Source organism: Rhodotorula paludigena, assembly GCF_050403205.1.
Source record: "Rhodotorula paludigena JCM10292 DNA, Rt_paludigena_JCM10292v1_ctg33, whole genome shotgun sequence".
NCBI lineage: Eukaryota > Fungi > Basidiomycota > Microbotryomycetes > Sporidiobolales > Sporidiobolaceae > Rhodotorula > Rhodotorula paludigena.
In genome coordinates, this window is record NW_027481425.1 from 134,255 (window position 1) to 147,291 (window position 13,037).

The window sequence follows — 13,037 nt, forward strand, 5'->3', positions numbered from 1 at the left end:
GCACCTCGAGGAACTACTCTACTTGCCGAGACGCTGCCTGAGCGCTCGCTGCGCCTTTCTGTGTGCGGTCAACGAGAGAAGCCAGTCAGTAACGGCACATCGCGATAGTCCCGACAGTTGATCGTACCTGCGCTTCTTGTACTTGTGCCTGCGAGTTTAGGAGAGGTTAGTCTGCATACAGAAGAAACAACGTGCTGGGCAGAGACGCACTTCTTCATCTTTGTGCGACGCTTGCGCTTGACCGAGTCGAGCGTGATCTGGCCCTCGCTCGCCACGTCGAGGTCGACAATCTCGGCGGGCAAGAACGGGTTCTCGCCGCTGCCGATCGCGACGGGGAGCTGGACCCACCCGTCCTGCTCGCGCCAGACGCGGATCGTCCCCGCCTTCGCAGCGAGGTCCTCCTCCGCCACGAAGGTCGCCGGCGCGGCTTCGTCACCCGAGAAGTGCGCCTCGGCCTGGCGCAGGCGCTCTGCGGCAATGGCGACAAAGTCCTTGCGCGCCTGCCAGCCGTGCTGGAAGTCGACGTGCGCGAGGAAGCGGTCGGCGACCGCACCGGCCTCGGCAGGCTTGAGCGGGTCGACGAAGTAGGCGGAGAAGATACGAGAATAGTCGGTAGAGGGGGTGGCCGATGTAGACGAGGAGAAGGGCGTGAGGTAGGCGAGATCAGGGCGGGACTGCGGTGCGGCAGTAGAGGCGGAGGATGCGCTCGAGGAAGGGGCAGAGGGGGCAGTGAAGGGTGGGCGCGCGGCGAGGTAGCGCGCAACGTGCGACGGCTGCACCTCGTGTTGCCCGAGGAGCCAGGCGTCGTACGGTTCTGCCTCGGCCGCCTCCTTCTGGTGCTCAATCTCCTCCTGCATCACGAACTCGGCCTCCTCCTGCGCCTCGGCCGCAAGCTCCTCCTCGACACTCCGCAGCGTGTCTGCCGGTTTCAGGCGCGCAAGGTACGGCTCGCCAACGGGCGTGCCGTCCTCTGCCTGGTCGACCACCTGGACGAGCTCATCCTCAACCCTGGCAAAGACGTCGGCCACGCTCCGCGGGACGTGTGTCGAGTCTGTGAGAGTCGAGAGCGTGGAGCGGCGGGTGCCGAGCGGGATGGGGAGTTCGAGAAGCGGACGCGGGCCGGCGAAGAAGGCGTCGAGGCCGACGACGCCCGAGCGGACGTGCGGGAGCTCGAACGCGCGCTTGAGCTCGCGCTTGGGGCTCTTGGCGGGCGGGTGCGGGCCTGCCTTGAGCGCGTGCGCAAGCTGCGGGGCGGGAGTCGAGGGCGCGGCGGCAGGCTGCTGCTTGACGCGGGGCGTGCCGTCGCGCGAGTCCGAGCGGCCGGCGGACGAGCTCGAGCTGTAAGAGCGACGGCTCGCCACGGTGGGCTGACTAGCGCTCGGGGCCGTCGAAGCGAGCGCCGCGGGGGTGAAGGCGCGGTAGGGCGGGCGGGCGAAGAGGCCGCCCGCTGGACGCGCGAGGCGGACGGGCATGGCGAGAAAGGGCGCGCGAGCACTGCTAGGCTGTGCGTGCGTCTGCTGCGCCTGCTCGCGAGGCTTCCTGGCGAGAGCGCGGGCGTGGTGCGGTCCCGAAGCTTTGCCCGTCTCTTCCTCCTCGGTTGCCTCCCGCCTTGACTTGACCTCGTCGCCGCCGCGCGTGCGGATCTTTGCGTGACCTACTTCTGAGTCTAGCTCGGCGAGCTCACGCGTCGCAATGCAGCGTGCGTAATGGATAGGGGCCTGTCTGCCTCGCCGCTTTCTGCTGTCTTCCAGTCACACAACCTCCGCAGAGTCCGGGCCATGCAGGCTTGTTCCCCCGCTCGTGTGGCTTATCCGACGGTGGTTCTGTCAACGGCTCAGGCGCCGCTCGCGAAACAGTCATGGCGAACTAGTCTTGCTCTTGCTTCCTCCGAGTCGCCTTCAGCTTGCATGTGGTCACTCGCGTGCCTTCCGTGTCTCCCTGCTCTCCTACACTGTCACGCTCCCGCCGGACTGCCGAGGCCACGCCTGTCGTCGCTTGACGGTTTCGCCGGCCCGCGCGCCCGTTCAAGGCGACGTTGCGAGCGTGCCCCTCGTCCGCATCGCTCTCCTCAACGGGCGCTATAGCTTGCCTTGGCTGTCCGATCGCGCAATGGGGCTACGATTGCAGGCCAGTGCTCACGGAGGCGCCCACTGATGTGGTAGACCTGCTATCGACCGCTCTCTCCGCCGAAGTGTGCGGCATAGTGACCACTCGCCGTCGAGACCTATTCCACGTCCTGCTTCAGCCCCGACACGTCGCAGCACTGCCCTATGAAGCGCCAGACACAGGGGAGCAGAGAGCTGCCCATGAATCGCGTTCGGACAGTATCGTCGTCGCAGAGCACTGGACATTTTCGTAACTTCCGTCCTGCCAACTACAGAAGCGTTCGATCAGGCCACACTGCAGAAGAAGTCTCGAGAGCTGCGAGCGAATAACGTGAGCGCGACAGTCCCGAAATGCATTCGTTGCCGCGTTGCCGCGCTGTGTGCTCTTCGTCCTGCCGCCTTTACTTCAAGTCCAGGCTGCGGTCCCGGCCGCATCGCTACGTCTCGCGCCTGGCTCTGCACCGGTACCGCGGAGGATGCCTGCGTACCTACACCGCGACTGCGAAGGCGGTCCCGCGTTGGAGTGACGTGACTGCGACATCATCAGGTCGGGGACGCTCGCGATGTGCCCCGAGAATCGCTTGGTTGGCGCGCGCGGCGGAGCGCCGGTCACTCCGCTGGCTCGATCCAGACCATCGCTGCGCTTGCGCACATCGCCTCGTCACGATCCCGTGCATACACCTCGTTCCGCGAGCTGCTCCTTGCTTGTTCTCTTACGTGTACTGCTTCGCTGTGACATCAAAGAACCGCTTCATCGACGCTCGTCACGGACCTGCTATAAACCGCTGGCTTCCCGCTTTCGCTTCTTGACCTCTCTCACTGCGTTCACGCACTCCAGCGCTTCTTCACTCCACCTCCCACAACTCCAAACACACTATCAACATGTCTGACGGCGACGCTCGCAAGTCTTCCCAGCACGGCTTCGGCGGCAACCGCGAGTTTGCGTCGGAGATGGGCAAGGTCGGCGGCAAGACCCAGCCGGACGACATCTACAAGCCCTCGGAGCACGATGGCCTCCGCGAGGACGGCCAGCCGGACCAGCGCCTCAGCTCGCAGCACGGCTTCGGAGGTGACCACGAGCGCGCGGTCGAGGCCGGCAAGAAGGGCGGGCACACGCAGCCGTCGGAGGTGTACAAGCCGTGCGTCTCCTTCTCCTCTTCCGTCCGTTTGCGCAAGAGCTGACGCCCTTCTTTCATCAGTTCTGAGCACGGTGGTCTCAAGAAGGACGGCACCGAGGACAAGCGCATGAACCCGGAGCACGGGTACGTTGCACTTCCATCTGTTCGCTCGCCTCCCTTCCCGTTGCTCGCCCAACCAGCTTCTCCACGTCGCACCACCGCCACGCTCGCCTGCACACCGCCGTCATTGCCTGGCGACTCTCTTCTCGTAAGGCTTAAGAGGCTGACACTCCCCATTCTCCCCTTCTTCCAGCTTCGGCGGCAACCGCGAGTTCGCCTCGGAGCAGGGCAAGCGCGGCGGCGCCAAGAACAGCGACGACGAGTGAAGGAGACGTACCGCACCCTGTAGCAATAGCGTGTCCAGCTTGTGTCGAAACAAAGATGCAGTACCTACTCTCGCTCTCGCAGTGTCCTTCCGCTTTTCTTTCGCGCCACAGGCTCAATCAGGTTGCTGTGACACGCTGGCTGCCGTGCTTCTCCGACAAGAAGCTGCCCGGTTGTGCGCAGAGACCGATCAGCTCACCTGTCTGCCGTCGCCGAAAGGGACGGCACTGAAAGAAGAGGGCGAACGCCGGCAGAAGCTCTGGCTGGTAAGCCAGATGTGCTCGTCGCCAGAGTGTGCGAAGACATCGGTGGAGACTCAAAGCGAAGGCAACACAGCTTGGGCGACATTGCCCGTAGCTTGTGTAAGCGTTATTGTATGCGTTGTTTCAGAACTCTTCTCAAGCAAGGTTGCATGGTGTAGTTGGTCATCACGTCAGTTTAACATCTAGTTCACTGAAGGTCCTCAGTTCAAACCTGGGTGCGATCATCCTTTTTGCTCGGTGACTCGGACGACTGAGAGAGGCCTCGTCTCTTCCCGTCTCGAGCACGGCCAATCTTTTTGCACGCGTCACGCAAGGCTCCCCGACGAGAGAGCACTGCCGGGAGAAGACTGTCTTTGCATGACTCCTCGCATCGCGACCTTCGCAACTCGCTCAACGCTCTCTTCTTCTCGTGTCACAGGAGGCAGGGCAGCAAAAGTGGTCATTATAGCAACAAGGTGAAGGCTCTGTCTAGCTGACCGGCGGGAGTAGGCGGGAGTCTATGCACAAAGGGTGTGTGACAGGTCGAAGGAGCGGGAGGTGCAACTCATGCCTGCGCAAAGCGAGAGCGCGCACGCAGTCGGTCGCCGTACTTCATGATGGCCTGTGAGAGCATCCCAAGACAAGTCAGTCCTGTGCTGCGAGGGGGACCATCGAGCGGGTGCAGACGCACGTAGAGAAGCGGGATCATGAGGATCGAGACGCCGGCGAGGAGCGAAGAGCCGCCGCCGATGCCGAGCGCCCTGAAGTACTTGGTACCAAAGAGCGGGAAGACCGAAGCGAACGTCGAGCGGAACAGGTCGTTGCCCGCAAGAATCGACGCCGCGTACTTCGGGTAGCTGCCGAGAGGCGAGACAGTACGTCGTCAACAACGAACTCAACTGACAACATGTGACGGAAAGCAACGCACCTCATTGACACATACATGAGGATCGACTGGAAGGCGAGGAAGATGCCGGGGAGGTAGAGGCCAGCACCGATGGTAGGCGCGATCCTGCACGACGCGAGCGAGGTCAGAACCCCAGGCTATCGCGTAACGGCGCGCAATGAGACGCACCAGTGCACGCTCTCGCGAGCAGTCCAGCCGAAGATGAAGAGCGAGATCGGGATGAACGGCGCCGCCATGATGCCGATCTCGAGGCGGACCTCGGGCGGCAAGTCCGGGTTGCGGGCCATGCGCGGCGCGATGTGGTACTTTTGGTAGAGCACGTAGAACGTGAAAGTGATGGCGGCCGAGACGACAAAGGTGAGGTAAGGGAGGCCGCCGAGACCGAGGTTGAAGTGGTGGATCTCGTTGAACGTGAGGGGGAACGCCTCGAACCTGAGTGCCCGGAGACGGGGTCAGTTTGTGCAGCGCGAGTTGAGGATGCAGCGATGTGACGCACCAGAGATAGAAGACGGCATAGACGAGCGCAATGTACGAGTGCGCAACGAAGAGGGCCGGCTCGAGCGCGAGCTGAAACGCGCGGAGAATGGTCTCCTTGAGCACGACGCTCAGCTTCGCCTCGTCGCCCTGGTCGAGCTCGGCGGGAGCCTTGAGGAGCGGGTTGCCGGTGAGCTTGCGAAGGCGCTCGGCGCGGCGCACGAGGATCGTCGGCTCGAACGTCTCGGGAAGGAGGAAGAAGAGGACGACGAAGGCGAAGCCCGAGATCCAGAGGAGCTCGAGGAACGGCCAGCGCCAATTCATGCCTTGCGCCGCAAAGCCACCGATGACAGGACCAGCGATGGGACCGCACACGGCACCGATGGCTGTAGAGAGCTCGAGTCAGTGTCCGTCACGAGCAGGTGAAGAGAGACCTCGAGCGCAACGCACCCCATGCACCGATGGCGATGGCGAGGTGCTGAGGCGGGAAGATGTCGCCCATCGAGGCACCGCCCGTCGCGAGCGCGGGCGAGCCAACGAAGCCACTGAGGAAGCGGAACACCAAGACGGTCGCCATGTTCTTGGCGAGGATCTCGGGGATTTGGAAGATGACGAAGAGGGCGAGGCCGATAATGTAGACCGGGTTGCGGCCCCACGCCGCCACCTCCTGCATGGGCGAGAGCACCATCGGGCCGATGCCGTACGCCGCGACGAACAGGGTCAAGCCGGCGATGGCCGTCACCTGCCCGACGTCGAACTCCTCCATCAAGCCAGGGACCGACGACGTGTAGACCGCCGACCCAACGTAGACGCCAAAGGTGAGGAGCGAGATGAGCGAGGCGACGAAGAGGCGCTTGCGAGACGACCAGTTTCTGCGCGCGCGAGGAGTACAGAGGCTCGTCAGGATCGGTGACCGGAGTGAGAGCCAGGCAGAGAGCAGGAGCGGGCAAGCGCGACGTACAGAGGGCGGTCCTGGTCGTCCTCGTCAAAGTCGACGAGCCATGGGTACCGAGCGGAAGGCGGCTGCTCCGGCGACGGCTCCGTCGAGAGCGCCTTCTGCTTCTCGATGTCGTCCGCGTCCTTTGGCGCGGCGGGTTGCTCGCCGACGAGTGTCGGTGCTTCCGAGAAGGTGCGCGGGAAGGGCGAGTCGAGCGGCGAGCCCGTCGGGCTGTTTCGTCGGCGAAGGTACTTTTCGGGAACGACGTAGTCGGCACGCTGGTCGGCGTAGGGGAAGAAGCGGCCCTTGGACGCCCAGTTGACGAGCTGACCAAAGGTCGAGTCACGGACGATGTCGGCAACCATGACTTTGACTGGCGGGTGTAGGGTACGGCGAGGCGGAGTGGAGGAAGGGGGGAGGGTCGAGGGGAGAAGTGCAGAGGAGCGAGAGAGAGAGGCCAAGCGAACGGTGGAAGTCTTTCGCAACGTGGAGTAAGCCCGTGCGTGATCGACGACGCTGAGATGAACAATCGAGCTGAGCAAGAAAGCTGACGAAGACGAGCGAGCAAGCGTTCCAACCTCCGTTCTCCGCGCCGGAGGTTACGAGTCACTGTCCGAGCTGACTCCACTGTCCGGTGGAGGCGTCCCCTCGTAGCTGGCACAGCCCCTCCGCTTAGGAGGAGGTGGACGAGCTCGAGAAAGTCGTCGTTGTGGAGATGTGGAGGCGGGTGGCGCGGGGTCTCGGACAGTGACCCAGGCGCGCGGAGGCGCACTGCAGCGTGCAAGCCGTGCTCCTAGCACCCAGTAGCGGTTGTCTGTGCGCCCGGACGCGGTGTTGCAAGACAAAGTCACCTCCCCTTCCCGCTGACGAAGCGAAGAGGACATGCCCGATCGCCCAATTTTGCGGGCCGACAACACCGAGAAACGTGCATGCCCTCGGACTGCAGCTCGGTCAGCAGCCCTTCGGACTCGATCAAGGCGAGCGCAGCGCCTCGCGGAGTCGCGGGATACCGTAAGTACGGTAGACTCGGAAGAGGCCAGTCCGCCTGACATCCTTGCTTGTGCTTCGAAGCGTAGAGAGCGGGATTGCGCGACGACTTGCGCCCTGTTCAAGTTGCCCAAGACTTACGAGGCGAAGAAAGCGCTAGAGACAAGAGAGCCGGCGAGCTTTGCGGGGCAAAGCTGTTTTGCTGGTTGCAAGCGCTGCAAGCGCGTCTATGGACAGGGAAAGTTGCGTGGGGTATGGCAAGGGAGGGGTATGTGACACGGTACACCTGAGCGAGGCAACGACCTGGAAAAACGAACGAGTAGAAACGCGAAGATAACCGTAAGACACGGAAAAGGTCACGAGTGCCATAGGGGACAACAAGAGAGGGAAAGGAGGAGTGGAGTCGGCGCAATCAGGACAGTACATGCGGGAGAGGGAAAGACCAATCTGCTGCAGAGGGTCGAGTCAGCTTGGGTGGAAGCGGTGAGGACAAGGGCAAGCTGAACGCACCAAGAGGATTTACTCAATGGATCAGGTCGCTCATGACGAGCCCGCTTGACCCTCGCAAGTCGAGGACCGCATTCGACAGCGGCGGACTTGCAATGGGTGGCGGTCGCTCCGATCCAGGCGAACGCCCCCGACGGTCCGGCGCACGCGACCCAGGCGTCACTTCGAGCGAAGACTTGCGCTGAAGAGCAACGCGCTGCGCCGAGCCGGTTGCGCCGAGGCGCGGCGAGGGAGGTGGCGAGGGTTCGGGCGAGGTGAGGGGCGAGCGCGACAGGGGCGACAGCGAGCGGAAGAAAGAGGTGGCCGCGCGCTTGCGGCCGGTCGGGTGCGCGAGTGAAGTGGGAGGGTGGACGTCCAGGAGTGAGGGGGAAGAAGAGCGGGAGGACGAGGGCGTGGCGCTGCTGTGCGGCGAGAGGGCGTACTCGTGCGGGTCCGTGACACGGCGAACGGGATCCGGCAAGGGAAGAGTTGAGGGAACGCGAGGACTGTGTGCGACGGTCGAGGATCGGTGCCGCCTCGTCGTATGTATCGGACAGTTGGCCAGCTTGAAGCGGGCGCTGGTCGAAGTAGGCGATCCGGACCCGGCGGAGGAGGTTGGCGAGCTCGAGGCGACTGAACGTGCGTCCGTCGACGACGCCGATGCGCGAGACGAAGGCGCGTCCTTCTTCGTCAGAGAGCCGGTACGCTTCCAGCGGAAACCGGACGTGAAGATGGTGAGTCCGGCGCCCTTGACCCTGTCCCCCTTGATGCGCGCCGCTGCTGGCTCGTCTGCGTCGTGATCGACAAGCGTCTCGACCTCGCTCACGGCATCGTCGGACGAGCCGTCGTGCGTGAGAGAGGGTGTGCGTCCGCCGTCGCGCATCGCCCGCTCGCTGTCGAACGACGAGCGGGCGTCCTCGTCCTCCTCGGCAATCTCAACGACGCCGTCGAGCTCGTGCACGGTGTATTGGCCGATCTTGCGGGCGGAAGCGCGTCGGGCGGGAGGCGGACGCGAGGCGGACTGGCGGAAAGGAGACGAGACGAAGGCAGAGAGCGATTGCAGCGCAGTCTGCGGCGGATCGGCCTTCACCGATGCAGGCAAACTTGCTCGTGCTGTAGGCGCAGGGCGTGGTCGCGTGCGCGGGGTCGGGTCACTGGGACATCCTCCCGAGGGTGGTTCGAGGTGCGTCGCGGCGAAGAAAAGGGAGAGGAGGGCGTGGAAGGTGGCGACGGCGAGTGCAAGGACGACGACGCACGGTCGCCTGAGCAGGACGAGCCCTGCGCGTGCGTTTGCCGGGAGCGACGCGAAGCAATGCGGCATGATCCGATGCGCGTGAAGGAGGGCGAGCGCAGGGGGCCCGTGAGCGGCTCGTGGTGTGCTGGTCTTTGTTGCGGCGCGATGTGGTTTGAGTCGCTCAGATTGTGCTCGAGTCGACGAGCATTTCGGACTGACTGGGGAGAGCGAAGGCGGCGGCGAAGCGAGCTGACAAGCTCGCGGCGAGCTGACTCCTCCGTGCTTCCGCGCCTTGGGCCCGAGCCCGAGACGCGCGGGCCTTCGGCGACGCGGCGGACGGTGCCTCCGCTCTTTCCCACCCCCCTTCCGTCCTCCGCCGCTCATCACGGAGCTCCTTGACGACGAGCGCGTCATGCTCGTTACCACAACTGAGGGCCTGCCAGCTGAGTCCGCCACAATCCGCCTGCTCCGCGCTCTTGCTCGCCCAACCTTCGCCACACCACGCTCACTCGCCGCTTCTTGGCTCAATGTCGGCGTAGCTCGTGCGCTTTCGACTTGCTAGGCAGTCTTTCAGTATGTGCGGAGAGAGAGCGGATGCTTTGAAGAGCGATCGACAAGTGTTCGGGCGTCGGCTTCTGCTCCACTCGGTCGTACAAGACGAGGACTGATGGCAAGGCCCTACGTCAAATCGCAATGCATTGTCTGTGAGACTCCGACGGGGGAAAGATCATGGAAAGGAGCGAGAGGGGGCCCAACGCGCTCGTCATGGACGGCGCTCTGGCTCGAAGCGACGGGCCGCCTCGATCCGTCGATCACGATTCTTAATCGCTCTGTCGTAGACGCGGATGTACTGCAGCCGAGCATGAGCGTTAAAACCGTCAGAACCGCTGGCACTCCCTTGACGACGTGACACTCGACAACCAGGGAGAGGGAGCGCACCTCGTCGATTGGCCCATCCTCCCTGTCCCATCGCAAGCTCAGCGCGTCCATGACCAGCCGTCGAACAAATCTCTCCCGCTCAAGGCTGCTCCCCTCTTTGCGCGCGCGCCAGTCCCGCAAGGCCCGTTCCGCCGCGCGACGCAACTCCTCGCGCGCAGGTAGCAGCTGCGCTTCGTCCGGCCTCACGTCATGCGCTGCGCGAGAATAGTCTGCTTCGGCGCCCTGTGCGAGCGACTTGCCGAGCGACGGTGTGCGCGGGAACAGGTCGAAGAGGTAGGCGTTGGGAGCGCGGCGCTCGTCCGGCGCGACTGTCTCGCTGGCGTCCTCGTCCGAGATCGGGAAGGAGACGAGGAACTCGCGTAGGCCGCCGACTCCAGTGCTGAGAACGGGCATGCCGAACAAGAGCGCCTCGGCAGCAACGAGCCCGAACGCCTCGCTCAGGCTCGGAACGAAGGCGACGTCGCTCGCAATGCGGAGGACCGGACCCCAGGCCGCTTGGATACCCGCCGTCGACGGCGTACGGTCGTCAATCAGGGTCATATACCGAGGATACTGCCGAGCGAGACGCTGCAATGAGTCGAACGGGAAGTTGTTGCGCGCCCCGACCAGGATGAGTCGCCCATCGAAAGACGGGGACGAGAGGACCTCGAGGAGCGTCGACACGAATTGACAGCCCTTGTTGTACTGGTAGCGCCCGATGAAGAGGAACCACGGGCGGTCTTGGTCTTCCAGCGCGAAGAGCTGCGGATGACGCCGAACGAGGTGGGCCCGCGCCCTGGCTTTCGCAGCGATAAAGGACGTAGAGGGACCGAACGTGGACGGGCGCAGCAGGTCCGCACCGACTCGAGGAAAGGCGAAACCGCCGCCGACGAGCTGGTCGTTCGTGAAGGGATTGCGTGACCGCTCCGTAAAGTCGAGTCCGTTGGTGACACCGATGAACTCGCCTTTGCCGGCTCGTGCAGCAATAGAGGGCATGACGAGATCCTCGAGGTGGAAGCGGAACCGCCCGGTAACGATGTCTTCGGCAATCGAGCGCGAGACGAAGGTCGTCATGTCGGCGAGGTCGATGCCAAGCGCAGACGTGAAGAGCTGCGCGCCGTCGCGGTAGAGGTACGGCTCGAGCGGGGCGAGCACGTCTCCAGCGGGTGCTGAGCGCGGTGGAGGAAGGAAGCGACGCAAGTTGACCGCGAGGTTGGCGTACTCAAGCTCGTCGAGCGTGTCGTGCAGGGAGTAGACGACAGCGGGGCCTGCTGCGACGCGCTCGCGCACGTAATGTGCGACCATCGCGTTGGTCGCGCCGTGCAGGTGGACAATGTCGAATGGTCGCCGTGCAGCGCCTGCCCGCGCCGCAGCCGGGCCGCCCGCCGCGAGGTGCGCGACCAGCTCGGCCACCGCGCTGACAAAGTAGGACTCTTTCCACTCGCCCTTCAGCGGCTTGTACGCCGAATAGATATCGCCCTCGTCCTTGGCTCGAAAAGCCGCCGAGAACGGCTTATCGTCGCTCGGTCCGACGAGGTAGACGTCAATCGTGCGCTGAACCGGCTTCGGGGGCGCTCCTGGTTCGAGAAAGTCCTGCGCTGGCGTGTACGGCCATCGGAGCAGCGAGACGGGGCAGTGAATCTGCTTGAACTTCCGCCGCGAAGCGTGCGTAGCGAACGGGATGGACAGGTTGGCGAAAGGGACGACGTCGAGCGCGAAGTCCTTGAAATACGAATAGTGCGGAAGCGCGACCGAGATCGAAAGCAGCGGCGATTCGGACTGGGCAATCGAAAGCGCCGTGAGCATTACGCCCATGCCGCCCATTGTCGCCGGTCCGAACTCCTTCGTCACATGCAGGATCCGGGTCGACGGTTCGAGAGGCAAGATCTCAGACTTGTTCAGATGGCGGTATGCATGTAAGTCGTACGGTCGTTTTGCTGATAGGGGAGCGAACGGCAGCAGTCAGAAACACGGAGGCCGAACAAGGAGCATGTGAGTTGGACATACGGATCATCAACGGTGGCAGCGGAGGCTCGTAGAGCAGATACACGAGTAAAGCGAGGACGAGCGCGAGTCCGGGCAGCGTGAGTCGCCATCGTCGCCGGATGAGTTCTCCGAGACGTCGTGCGACTCGATCTGGGGTTCCCGGTCTGGCGCTCGAGCTGCTGGCGCGCGATACGCCACCATGGCTGGTCTTGTCATGTTTCGGTAGTCGTGCATTCGGCGAGTTGATCGTAGTTCCGACTTGGCGGTACGATAAGTTCGAGACTGAGGTGGTCCGTCGCGACTGGTTGTGTCCCCTAGTCGCGTCGGGCACCAGGCCGCCTGTGTGTATCTTGAACTCAGCGCTCAGTCCGCTCGCAAGCGGATTCGTGCAGAATGCGGACCGGTGGTCATGTCGAACGAAGCGGAGCGAGCTGTAAGACGCAGGCCTGAAGCACGCCAAAAGCAAACACGAGGCAGCAGGCTGAGCAAGATCAATGCAAGAACAGTCACCGCAGCCTCAAAGCGGCTCGCATCGCTGTAGCCAGTGTTGAGCGAAGCGGAGGTGGGGAGCCGAGGAAAGAAAAGTGTACAGACTGACTCAGGGGAGGCGCAAACGCAGCGAGGCCAACGAAGGGACATGGCGCGCGCCAGAGGGGCACCTCGCTCTTCTCCTTCATCAAAAAAGCAACCCGTGAGTTTACCCTCTAAGTTGCCAAAAGTCACCCAAGTCGAGCAGTTGTTCACCCCACTCATTTTCACAGTTCATGCCACGCTGCCCGCTTCCTTCTTAGAGGCGGTCAGTGCCAAGGGCCTCACGGGGCTCAGATGAGGGGGAGACTCGACATGCCGGTGATATAGGAAGCGGCCCGCGCCTTACCGTTGCCTGCTCTACGAGGGGCAGCGGCTTTGCGTGGAACCGTGCTGATGACCCGGCGACACTCCTTCCATGCTTCGGCAACTTTTCCTTCCTTCCCACCCTTGCGCCCCTCCGATTCACGCTCGAGGGAGACCGACTGTTGTAGGCAACGATTGGGGCGAATGGAATCGGTTTTCGGGCCTCACGCTTCTTACGCCGCGAGAGAAACGGCGCCTCGCCTCTTCTCAGCTTCTTGTGAGTTCTTGCGGGACTTCGTCTCTGCGTTACCTAGCTGACCCAGTACACTCTGCAGGCTCTTCGTACGATTCCGCTCCAACATTGCTACCTCGCATGCTTCTTTGCTCCGGCCTTGGGCCGTCCACCTCGGCGCCTGGTCCACCCC

At 63.4% G+C, this 13,037-nt stretch overlaps 5 protein-coding genes across 5 annotated transcripts; 1 reads left to right on the forward strand and 4 right to left on the reverse strand.

Annotated features, from left to right (window-relative positions):
* Nucleotides 1-18: 18 nt before the first annotated feature.
* Nucleotides 19-1,472, reverse strand: QRI5 (mitochondrial 37S ribosomal protein mS38 QRI5; the record flags this gene model as incomplete). The annotated part of the gene is made up of 3 exons (XM_076650251.1): nt 19-58; nt 128-148; nt 211-1,472. 3 exons carry the CDS (start codon nt 1,470-1,472, stop codon nt 19-21), a joined length of 1,323 nt encoding a protein of 440 aa, XP_076504211.1.
* A 1,515-nt stretch (nt 1,473-2,987) lies between these two features.
* JCM10292_006627 (uncharacterized protein) lies at nt 2,988-3,609 on the forward strand (the record flags this gene model as incomplete). The annotated part of the gene is made up of 3 exons (XM_076650252.1): nt 2,988-3,244; nt 3,305-3,367; nt 3,537-3,609. 3 exons carry the CDS (start codon nt 2,988-2,990, stop codon nt 3,607-3,609), a joined length of 393 nt encoding a protein of 130 aa, XP_076504212.1.
* Nucleotides 3,610-4,414: 805 nt separating this feature from the next.
* Nucleotides 4,415-6,532, reverse strand: JCM10292_006628 (MFS transporter; the record flags this gene model as incomplete). Its single annotated transcript, XM_076650253.1, has 7 exons — nt 4,415-4,471; nt 4,541-4,706; nt 4,778-4,861; nt 4,925-5,188; nt 5,253-5,616; nt 5,681-6,102; nt 6,192-6,532. The coding sequence occupies 7 exons, from the start codon at nt 6,530-6,532 to the stop codon at nt 4,415-4,417; spliced, it is 1,698 nt and encodes a 565-aa protein (XP_076504213.1).
* A 1,145-nt stretch (nt 6,533-7,677) lies between these two features.
* JCM10292_006629 (uncharacterized protein) lies at nt 7,678-8,961 on the reverse strand (the record flags this gene model as incomplete). Its single annotated transcript, XM_076650254.1, has 1 exon — nt 7,678-8,961. One exon carries the CDS (start codon nt 8,959-8,961, stop codon nt 7,678-7,680), a length of 1,284 nt encoding a protein of 427 aa, XP_076504214.1.
* Nucleotides 8,962-9,637: 676 nt separating this feature from the next.
* Nucleotides 9,638-12,189, reverse strand: JCM10292_006630 (glycosyltransferase; the record flags this gene model as incomplete). Its single annotated transcript, XM_076650255.1, has 4 exons — nt 9,638-9,724; nt 9,814-11,729; nt 11,800-12,117; nt 12,180-12,189. 4 exons carry the CDS (start codon nt 12,187-12,189, stop codon nt 9,638-9,640), a joined length of 2,331 nt encoding a protein of 776 aa, XP_076504215.1.
* Between the last annotated feature and the right edge of the window lie 848 nt (nt 12,190-13,037).